Raw genomic sequence first — 12,164 nt, 5'->3', positions numbered from 1 at the left:
ACGTTTGGCGGATGAGCACAGAAGGCAAGCAGAGGCAGAACGAGACCACCAACGGAGAATGGAAGACAGTGCACGGTTTGAAGCCTTGATATCTCGCCTCACTGTTAACCAAGCCCCTGGCTCTAACACTGCCTCGGTACTGAATGGTTCAGATACCTCATCCATGCTTCCTTCACGCCCCCCAGCCCCACCTAAAGCAGCAGCTCAAACACCGCCCATCTTGGAGCCTGATGTAAATTTCCAGACTTTTCGCGAATGGCGGCGGCGGTGGACTGATTATGCTACAATGGTGGATCTCCAGAGTTTGTCACAGCCTAAACAACTCATCCAGCTGCGTATGTGCCTGTCCTTGGAAGTTCAGCGTGTCTTAGAACATACGTTGCAGGTACCCCCAACCTCTTCGCTGTCTGTAGAGGAGGTACTGGACGTTCTACAACGGCACATCAAAGGACAGCAGAATGAAGCTCTGCGCAGGAGGGAATTGTTTAGCTGCAGACAGATGGAGGGTGAGTCTTTTGACGCTTTTTATGTACGTCTTAAGAGAGCCTCGGAAGAGGTAGATATATGTTTAGGCCACCACCAGCAGTGCGAGGAGACCCAGTTGAAGCAGGTGATCCTGATGGGTGTTAAGGACGAGGAACTTGTCCAACGCCTCACCTCCCTCGACTCTTCCTCTTCTCTTCAGGATGTGTTGACGATATGTCGCTCCTATGAGGCTGCCAGGTGTGCCACCTCTGCCATCCGAGCTCCCCCTACAGCTGTACGCGCTGTGTCCCGGTACAAGAAGGACAAGAAGTCTGCTCCTACGCCTTCGCCCACCACGTCCACGCCCGGTTCATTTTGTAACAACTGTGGTAAGCAGCACGGAACACAGGTGTGTCCAGCTGCTCAGTCTACCTGCAACAGTTGTGACCGTATGGGCCACTGGTCGCTCACAGTGCGGTGCCCAGCTAAGTACGTACAGTGCAATGTGTGCGGTCGTCTGGGCCACTATGACAAGTGTTGCCCTACCCACGAACCCAAGGGACAGCGTCGGCGGAAGCTTCGGCGCCCTTCTACCAGTGAGGGCCGCCCACAGTCGCCAAATCAGAGGCACGACGACCCTGGACAAAGCCCGACCCATTTTAGGAGGGTGTACTCCTCGCATCCCAGGACCAAAGTCCCCCAGTACATCAGCGTCATCGTGACCTACGGCGGTGTGTCATCCCGTCTTCAGATGTTGCCCGACACCGGCGCTGATGCTACAGTCATCGGTCCCCAGCATTTGCAATGCTTGGGGCTCTCTCCAAGTGATCTAGGACCGCCCCCCAAGGATCTCCTATTTATGGCAGATGGTTCACAGATGACCCCGGCCCTGGGTTCACTCCAAGCACAAGTCACCTTTGGCAACAGGTCGTGTCAAGCCTGGATTGATGTGCATAACGGTGTCCCGACTCCTTTGCTGTCCTACAGACATTGTCAAGAGTTGGCCATCATCTCCCAGGACTTCCCCAAACCTATTCCTGAGGTAAGACACGCCAACAGGGTGCACGAAGGGAGCAGCAACTACCCTGCTGCCGCCCTACCCCTACCTCTGGCCAGTGACACCTCTCCTTCGGTAGTCGTCCCTGCTGCATCACGTCCCCACGCCTTGGCTCGCCTTCACGACAGTCACCATGGAGCTGAGGCCACCAAACGACGTGCACGACAGACTGTGTTCCGGCCTGGCATCGACCCCGACATCTCCAATGCTGTCCAGGTGTGTAAGCCCCGCCACGTATTACAACCCAGCCAGCAGCAGGTACCCTTCATGAGTGACGACAACCCCACCCGCCCCTTTGAGTCTGTGTCGGCCGACTTTTTCTGTGTGTCAGGAAAGTCCTTCCTGGTTATCGTCGACCGTCTCTCTGGTTGGCCGGTTGTCATCAAGGGCGGTAATGACACGACGTCTGCCGCCACCATCAGCAAGTTCCGCCACTACTTCCGTGACGTGGGCGTTCCTGTACGCCTGCGAACCGACGGAGGGCCTCAGTTCACAAGCCGGGACTTTGCTGCGTTCCTTGACCGATGGGGAGTCCGGCATGTGTTGTCATCGCCCCATTACCCGCAGTCCAACGGCCACGCTGAGGCTGCTGTCAAATCTTTGAAGCACCTCATCCTTAAGGTGGCCCCTTTTGGGAATATTGACTGCGAGGCCTTCGACCGGGGTCTTCTTGAACTCCGCAACACACCTAACTACACCGGACGCTCCCCTGCCCAGGTTTTGTATGGACGCCCCCTTCGTTCTTGTGTCCCTGCTCACCCTCAATCCTTCTCCAAGGAGTGGCAGGCCAAGACAGAGGATTGTGATCGCCGAGCCGCCGAACGTGTTCAGGACGTCGTCGCCCGCTACAACGACCACGCCAGTTCTCTCCCCAGGTTGAGTGTCGGCACCCAAGTCCGTGTTCAGGACCCGACCTCCCTACGTTGGGACAAAGTAGGCGTAGTCATGGGTCTCGGCAGGTCACGGGACTACCAGGTGCGGTTACCCAGTGGTCGTGTGTGGTGGAGGAACCGCCGTTTTCTCCGCCCCGTAACAATGCCTTCTGACCCCGCCACCAGTGTTGAGTCCCATACCCTTCCCAGTGATGAAGTCCCTCGACGCTCAGAACGGATCCAGAAGAAAAGGTCCGCTCAAGACTTTGCTATGAGCGTATAGGGGGAAGGGAGGTGTATGTATATTATGTATGCTGGATTATGTATTATGTATGTATATTATGTATGTGCTCCATTTATATTTATTCAGCCTAGCTAGCAGCGTGTGGCAATGTTATTACCATATCCCACACGCTTAATTAATGTGCCTGGCGACGTATGGAAGCTGCTAATGTATCACTTGCCATACGTCGTCTATGGTAGTTGACCAAGAGCTTAGCTAGGGAGCAGTGCTACCCACCTCTGTGTACATACTCTTATCCAGTAAACCGAACCTACAAAACTATACAGGTGTTTGTATTCTCTCCTGTATATAGAACTTATTACCCAGAACACCTAACAAAAGGTATAATATATTACGGAACAACAAAGCCCAACCATTAATTAACGGGGAGCTAAGTAACCAATCACCGATCACTTTTACATTCATTCATAATATTTACTACTTAGTATAGTAAACAAACGGCCTTGAGTTGCCAGCTGTCTCCAGCAGTGTTCGAAGAATCTTGAACGAGACTGTACCTGGGTGTAGTACATCGTCTGCTACACATACAACTGATCAATCAAAGAAAAGTGATGAAATTAAACGGCATGATATTCAGTACATTGAAACTGGCCCTGGGAAATTGAGAAGACCAATATCACAGGAACTTCTAATTTACTGGTCAAAGGCTGGACCAGGTACTTGCAGCATCATGACTGAGTTTAAAGGAACACTAAGAGCGTATGGTTCAGGTGAGCATCAGAAACGCCGTTTCCTCTCTAAGTCTGCATTCTTCATAACTTTGAGTAATGGCAAACTAGTAAAGAGAGAATGGTTTCTCTTCTCTAAATCACAAGGTAAACTTTACTATTTCACATGTTTGCTTTTCTCCAGTACATCTACAAGTTCACCATTTGAGCAGGGTTTCAATGACTGGGCACACACCAGCAGAATTCTTGGGGAACACGAATGTTCAGTGGATCACAGAAAAACAACTTTAGCCTATGTACCGCGATCAAAAATCGGTTATTGTATTGGCAGTGGACTCCGTCATCAAACTGAAAATGAGAGGAAATATTGGCATTCATTACTTTTACGTTTGGTAGAAGTAATAAAGTTTTTGAGTGAGCTTGGATTAGCGTTCAGAGGATCTGATCAAGTCATAGGATCACCCATAAAGGTAACTTCCTAGGTATTCTTGTACTAATGAGCAAGTTTGATCCATTTCTGGCTGATCACATTTCACGGATTGGAAATAAAAGCAAAGGAAATCCAAGTTACTTGAGCTCCACCATTTGTGATGAACTTATTTTGGTAATGGGAAAAAAGGTTTTGTCAACTGTTTGCAAAGAGATTCAGAGTGCAAAATACTACTCCTTATGTTTAGATTCTACACCCGATATTTCAAGAACTGACCAACTTGCATTCACTATTCGGTATGTTTCTTCGTCTGGTGAACCAGTGAATCGTTTTTTGCTTAACCTTCCCATCAGTAGTCACACAGGAGAAAATATGCGTGATAAGGTCCTGGACACATTGAATGAATTGAACATTGATATTCAAAATTGTCTTGGACAATCATACGATAATGCTGCCAATAGGAAATATGGTCTCCAAAGAAAAATCAAAGATGTAAATAATCTCATTGATTATGTACCGTGTGCTGCCCATTCACTGAACCTGGTAGAAGTATACATAGTTTTTTTTTGCGGGGATTAGCCCACCCGAGCACAGGTCACTGACCCACATCGTAAATAAAATTTATATTAAAAAATATAAATAAATTAATAATGATACTAATAATAATAATAATTGTAATAATAATAATGATAATTATAATAATAATAATAATAGTAATAGAGAACCATAAATACAAAAATGAAAAAAAAAAGATCAAAGTGAGAAACAATATATGTATGTTGTGTTGTCAATGGTAAGAGAAACAATTGAGACCCTGCAATTGTGCGTAAATGAGGCAGAAAGTCAGATCAGCAACCTGGACTTGGTCACAATTTTCGTGATGCCATATGGCAGCAGGGTCTACCATTAGACAATACATTATGCTTCCAATATCTTCCCAGGCGGTAGTACCTCCCTGTTTGGTAGCTTCCTACTACCTACTACCTGGCTGTTAAGACATAAAAATTTTTGATTTGCTGAACAAACTTTATGCTTTCTGCGCAGGATCAACACATCGTTGGGCTATCTTGACAAATGGTTTCACTCCAAATGAAAACAGCAAGATTTAACTTTAAAACGCTTGTCAACTACGCGATGGTCTTGCCATGCTGAGGCTCCAAAAGCATTGTTCCTGAACTACAAAAGCCTATATGAAAACCTGAAAGATTTTGTGGCTAATGATGATGAACCTGAATCTATGAGGTCAGAGGCAAATGGATGAATTGCTGGCCTGGAAAAGCTTGAAACAGGTTTCATGGTAAAAATGTGTAATAGAATACTTATTCGGTTCAATAAAGTGAGCCTAACTCGGCAAAAGGAAAGTGTGGATTTCCTGACAGCCACATCATTGCTTGAGTCTTTAGAGGAGTTCACTGAGAAACTGCGTGAAAAATTTGACGAGATTGAAGATGATGCAAAGAACACCATGCCATGCATAAACCATCATTATCAATATGAAGAAAAACGTCAGAGAAAACGAAAGAGATATTTTGATGAAAGTAAATCACCAGATGAAGAATTAACAGAATCCCCTGGTCGGATGTTCAGAGTTCAAGCTTTCACTCTAATCATAGATAAACTGCGGACTTGTCTTGCACAACGTAAAGAAGCTTATAGAGGACTAGCAGATGATTTTGCATTTCTAAAATGTTTCTCAGATCAAAACAAAGAGCATTTGCCAGCTAGAGTAAGCACACATCACATCAAAATACAGAGATGATTTTGATTCTAATTGTGCTGATGAATTTGAACACTTGTATAATTTTATGATCAGATTGAAAGAAAAAATGGATTCACCACTGTCGATGCTCAAGTTCATAAAACATCAGAATTTGGAAGCAACTTTTCCAAATGTCAGCATAGCTTTGAGAATATTTCTGTCATTGCATGTCACAGTGTGTGAAGAAGAACGCACCTTCTCAAAAATGAAAGTGGAGAAAAGTGAAAGGTGTGCTACTATGAGCCAAGATAAGCTGAACAGCCTTGCCACCATGTCCATTGAAAGCGATCTAACACATGTGATTGACTTTGAAGATGTGGTTTCTCAGTTTGCTGCAATGAAAGCTCGAAAGGCTAACTTTTAGTTAAATACATATAAAAAGTACTTCATATGGATACAGTTGTTTCTTCCAATAAATTAATTAAAATCAGACATTCTGATTACTACAAAATTGTCAGATTTTATTTTATTGAAAGGCAAATTGTTGTTTCTGAGTAATCTAAGTACGACTGCTGGTAATGAATGTATGCAACTTAAAATTTAAAGAGAAAACACCTAAAATGACCTTATAGTTTATTATTTTATAAGTTGAATTCACAAAAAAAATCATTAAATAAACTACCTTTATTTGAAATTTACAATGTCTTTTTTTTTTTCCTAAAAAAAAGTAGGGGGGATGAGGTAAGGGGGGCCCCTCTCGATAAAGTGCCCGGGGCTCTAGATTGTCTTGATGCGGCCCTGGGTTTTCTCCTGATAGTAACACTGGATAGACCAACCACCGACCGGCTAGTAAACTGATAAGTAGTTAAAATTATAAAAACAAAGACACATAATGTTTACTAAGAATAATTGTCGTTTACAACTTTTACACCAACATCGTGTACCATCTTATTTCAGATATGCTATTGTTTATACATTATTTTCTCTTTACTCGTTCTCTCATGTGGTTTGTTTACTGTTATTGATCGTCAAGTGGACTTTTATTACAGAAACACATGTGGCCTTGGGCTAAGACTAACATGATCGTCCACGACTCCTACACGTGCATGAAGTTCCAGGGATCGCTGCCCTTCCCCTCACAACGGGAGAACATCGCCTTCATCGGGATGCGAACCTACAGAGACAAGTATAAGAACGATGGTATCAGGAAGCCATGCCCAGTCCAGTGTAGGCCGCCTGACCACCAAGACTGGACGTACTGCTGACCACCAACACTAAGAGTACTTATAGTAATGTAAAAGGGGTTGGATGAATTTCCACAGCTCTGAAGATGAGCTAAAATTTGAATGGTTTAATTGGGTAAGCTAGTTTAGGTTAGGTTGGGGTACGTTGTTAAGTTAGGGTAGGTTATTAGGTTAAGTTAGGTTAGGTACGCTAGTTAGGTAGGTCATGGTCTAAGCTGGGGGGGGAGGAATCTTCAAGTAGTCTAGTTTTTTATGGTCTACTCCAAGGAAAACTTTCACACACCCACAACCAAACGCGCCGAGAGACTACTTGGCATAGTCGTAGATATTTCTTTCGCATAGACTGGATGTAAACTAGAGCATGAAAATAGGATGGAGCATAATGATAAGCAGTTCAAAGGTGTATATTATCCTTAGGGAGGTACAGTGACCTGCCCTATAGCCAAGACCACACACATACACTTCGTCACCGCCTTTGACAAAGTAATATCCAAGACCAGGGTGCTGACACATGCCCTTAATAAAAAGTTAGAAGCAAAACAATGATATCTTTTATATTTTTCCCGTAAAGTTTTCATTCAGTAAGCTTATAATGGCTCTGTCTGGGCTTTGGTTGTATCACCTTACTGTTTACCATTGTAAGCCAGCACTGTCTGGGCACATCACTGGGGAGTCTGGGGGCTAAAAGGAACCTCCTTTGTCATTGGAAAAAACGTTTTGTAAGCAAATATCCCCCATTGTAATATTCCTTCTGTCTAGCACCTAGATGTGTGGAAGGGGACGAGTGTGAGTGTGTGTCTGCAACGTACTGAACGTTTTTCTGTGACTTACTGAATGTTTGTAACTAGCTGAGCGTTTGTCTGTAACTTACTGAACGTTTGTCTGTAACTCGCTGAGCGCTTGTCTGTAATTAGCTGAGCGTTTGTGTATGACTGGCTGAGCGTTTGTGTATGACTGGCTGAGCGTTTGTGTATGACTGGCTGAGCGTTTGTGTATGACTGGCTGAGCGTTTGTGTATGACTGGCTGAGCGTTTGTGTATGACTGGCTGAGCGTTTGCCTGTGACTTACTGAGCGTTTGTGTATGACTAGCTGAGCGTTTGTGTATGACTGGCTGAATGCTTGTGTATGACTGGCTGAGCGTTTGCCTGTGACTTGCTGAGCGTTTGTGTATGACTGGCTGAGCGTTTGCCTGTGACTTGCTGAGCGTTTGTGTATAACTGGCTGTGAAAGTGTAAATCGACGTAGGATTTTTAATGCTAGACGCGATTGCATTTTTGAAAATTCAATCTCTACCGTGTTGGAGGTACTGTGGGGAACGAGATGTTGGTTCACACTCATGATGGGATGGAGAAAGGAAACTCACAATGTGCTCTCTGTATACATATTGTATTGGATGTACAGTGCAGCTTGGTGCTGGGAAGTGGCAGCGTGGTTACAAGCATGATGTAGAGAGAGCTGGTTGGTGAGGGTGCTCAGAGGAGGACCAGTTTGTGGGTCGCCATGCTCGCCGGTGGGAGCGAGGGCCGCCAGGCAGGAGGAGGAGGAGGTGTTGCTTGCTTGTTGGTGTAGGTAGAAAGAGAGGTAGGTCACCACGAGGTCAGGTCTTATATAGCGGAGGTAGGCGTGGCTTAATAGTTGACCTCCGTGATGTATGGCGGCGCTGGTTGACCTAGACCACTGGGGAATTCGCGGGGTCGGCTACTCAGCGACAAGCGTTTGCAGGGGAGGAATCCACTACAGTACAGCCCAGGTCAAGAGGCCTACAACCACAAAATCACTGTCATATGACAAAGCTTTCATTTTATTTTTTTTACGGAGTTGTGGTCACACCTGTGATAAAGGCCGACCAGGGAGTGTAGTACTGTGCCTTTAGTTAAATCAGTTCATAGTGTCATCAGTGACTGCGGAAGAGGTTGTAAATAACTTAAAGTGAATACAAATTGAAAGCAAGCTGGTAAGGCACCACTGCCGGCAGAAACCAAGTCGTGTTATAGGAGCCACAGAGACTTTAAATTTTATTTTGTTTGTGTGCTTTCTCGTGGACAGAAATTGTGCCTACAGGGTGTAAAATTAAATTAAAGGGTGGGGACTTACTTATTGTCGGGTGTATCTACAGATCCCCAAACTGTGGCCCACTAAATCAAAGGAACTTAAGAACCTTTATAGACAACGCGGCAATGCTCAACCCTAGCCACCTCCTTATCATGGGGGACTTTAACTATGGCGACATCGACTGGAGAAACGAGTCCACCCCAAATGACTTGAATAACCCTGCTACTCTTTTTGTAGAAACTCTGAGAGATAATTTTCTGTTCCAACAAGTTAGAGACCCAACACATTACAGAGGGGAGCAAATACCCAAGTCACTTGACCTCATCATAAACGAGGAGGGTATGGTGGTCAAACTGGAACACCTTGTCCCAGTTGGCACCAGTCACCATATAGTGTTGTCATTCAGAGTTAACTGTTACCTAGTTCAGGATAAGGCCAGGCCGAGGTGCAAATATTATAAGGGAAATTACAATGGGATGAGGGAAGAGATGAGAGGTATCAACTGGCCCGACTCATTAAGGTACAAGAAAGCAGGCACTACGCTGAATATCATAACTAGTAAAGTGACCCATTTGATCGATAAATATGTACCCAAGACCAAACCCAGTGCCTCTAAGAATACGAGGGGACACCTACACATGAACCATTCGGCGGTCGACAGAATTAAGAACAAAAACCAGAAATTCAAGACGTGGGTTGGGTCAAACGATGAGCAAGACAGGAGGGTGTATGCAAGCGCCAGAAACCAAGCAGAGATAGAGTGTAGGAGGTGCTGAAAAGGAGTTCCAGAGGCTGGTTGCAAGCGAGGTCAAGTCAAACCCAAAGGCTTTTACCGCTATGCAAAGTTTAAATTGAAAACGCGAGTAGGAGTATCAGACCTGAGGCTTGAGGATGGTAGTTATGCAGATTCTGACCAGGATAAAGCTGAGGCATTGAACAGCTTCTTTTCCTCGGTGTTCACAAGAGAGGATGCAATTAACCTTCCTGCATTTGAGGACAGACGGTTTGACACAGCACTGACCCACATTGTGTTCACAGAAGAATGGTATTAGAAATAAACTGTCCAGGCTAAAGGTCCATAAGAGTCCCGGCCCTGACATGGTGCATCCTAGAGTGCTAAGAGAGTTGTGCAACAAGCTTGCCGAGCCCCTGAAGATCCTGTTTTGTAAATGCCTGGATGAACAAATGGTCCTCAGTGAATGGAAAGTGGCTTATGTGAGTCCTATCTTCAAGAAGGGCGATCGTCACTCCACGAACAGCTATAAATCGGTGAGCCTGACCAACGTAATATGTAAAGTACTTAAGAGTATTATCAGAGATGACGCAATAGAACATCTAATACGAAACAACCTTGTAAAGGCTTTCCAACACGGTATGCCGGGGCGCTACTGCTTAACACAATTGCTCAAGGTATTGGATATTTGGACCCAAATTCTGGAACAGGGTGGTAATATCGAAAATATTTACCTAGATTTTGCCAAGGCTTTCGACAGTGTACCCCATGAAAGGCTGAAATTCAAACTGGAAGGGTATGGAATTCGGGGAAATGTCCTAGTGTGGATAGAAGACTTTCTACATGACCGCAAGCATTGTGTGGTGATTAATGGCACGAAATCGTCATCCGTACCTGTCACAAGTGGGGTACCACAGAGCAGTGTATTGGGTCCGCTGTTGTTTGTTTGTTTCATAAATGACATGCCTGACGTTGTACACTCCTCCATGAAAATGTTTGCCGATGACGCCAAGTTATTTTGGGAAATTAAGACCCAAGCGGACTGTGAAAAGCTGCAGAAGGACCTCTGTGGACTCCAGCCCGGGCGATCGGTCACGTCTCTGTCACGCACTGTTGGCAAGTACTGGGAATGCACCGGCTCCTGAATGTACCTAAACCCGCTCCAGTGTTGGTCAAGTCTTGTCTTGAAAGAGCTCACACTCGGTGCCGTCACAACACTCTCTGGTAGATTGTTCCAAGAGTTTACAACCTTCACTCTCAAAAAATTTGCCCTCACAGTTTTCTGGACTTGCGGCTTCTTCAATCTTGAGCTGTGACCCCTTGTGGGGCGAGCGTCCACCAGCTCCAAGTAAGGACACTCGACTGAGTAGTGCCCCCTGAGATGCTTATACACCTCAACTAGGTCACTCCTTGCCCGTCTGTAGTATAAGCTAGGCAAGTTCAGGCGCTCCAATCTCTCAGGGTATCTGAAGTGCCGAAGCGCAGGCACCAGTCTGTTGGCCCTCCTTTGAACATTTTCAACCAACTGAAAATCCGTAGCATATCTCGGGGACCAGACGGGGTGACAGTACTCCAGATGAGGAAGCACTTCACTCTTGAAGATCGTTACGAGGGACGAACCGTCTAAATATCTGAACGAACTTCTTATAAGACCCAATAATTTATTTGCCTGATTTACCTTCTTCTCGCAATGGCCCGAGAACTTCAGCTCATTGTCAACATACACACCTAGGTCCTTCTCACAGTCAGTCTCAAATAGTGCAGTTTCTTCATCCCGTTGGGACATATGATACGCCTCCTTACCGTTGGTACGCCCCAGGTGCATCCTCTTACACTTCGTGACATTCAATCTCAGCAGCCATTTCTTCGACCATTCCTGGAGCCCACAGAGGTCCTTCTGCAGCTCTTCACAGTCCGCTTGGTTCTTAATTTCCGGAATAACTTGGCGTCATCGGCAAACATTTGTATGGAGGAGTGTACAACGTCAGGCATGTCATTTATGAAACAAACAAACAATAGCGGACCCAATACACAGCTCTGTGGTACCCCGCTTGTGACAGGCACTGATGACGATGTCGTGCCATTAATCACCACACACTGCTTGCGGTCATGTAGAAAGTCTTCTATCCACACAAGGACATTTCCCCGACTTCCGTACCCTTCCAGTTTGATTTTCAGCCTTTCATGGGGTACACTGTCGAAAGCTTTGGCAAAATCTAGGTAAATATTGTCGATATTACCACCGCGTTCCAGAATATGGGTCCAAATATCCAATACCGTGAGCAATTGTGTTAAGCAGGAGCGCCCCGGCATAAAACTGTGTTGGCAATCCTTTACAAGGATGTTTCGAATTAAATGTTCCATTGCGGCATCTCTGATAATACTCTCAAGTACTTTACATATTATGCTGGGCAGGCTCACCGGTCTATAGTTGTTCGTGGAGTGACGATCGCCCTTCTTGAAGATAGGACTCACATAAGCCACTTTCCATTCACTGGGGACCATTTGTTCATCCAGGCATTTACAAAACAGGATCTTCAGGGGCTTGGCAAGCTCGTTGCTCAACTCTCTTAGCTCTCTAGGATGCACCATGTCAGGGCCGGGACTCTTATGGTCCTTTAGCCTGGACAGTTTATTTC

General features: G+C 45.5%; 1 protein-coding gene across 1 annotated transcript in view; it reads left to right on the top strand.

Moving 5' to 3' along the window:
- Positions 1-7,279, top strand: part of LOC121875922 — a 44,964-nt gene extending 37,685 nt beyond the window's left edge. The window contains exon 6 of the mRNA XM_042380676.1: positions 6,545-7,279. Coding sequence (XP_042236610.1) covers positions 6,545-6,578 — 34 coding nt within the window. The 3' untranslated portion in view covers positions 6,579-7,279. The remainder of the gene's footprint in view (positions 1-6,544) is intronic.
- Positions 7,280-12,164: the final 4,885 nt, after the last annotated feature.

This window comes from Homarus americanus, unplaced genomic scaffold (assembly GCF_018991925.1).
Source record: "Homarus americanus isolate GMGI-L3 unplaced genomic scaffold, GMGI_Hamer_2.0 scaffold27806, whole genome shotgun sequence".
NCBI classification, from domain to species: domain Eukaryota; kingdom Metazoa; phylum Arthropoda; class Malacostraca; order Decapoda; family Nephropidae; genus Homarus; species Homarus americanus.
This window is presented reverse-complemented; position numbering and strand designations above follow the sequence as displayed.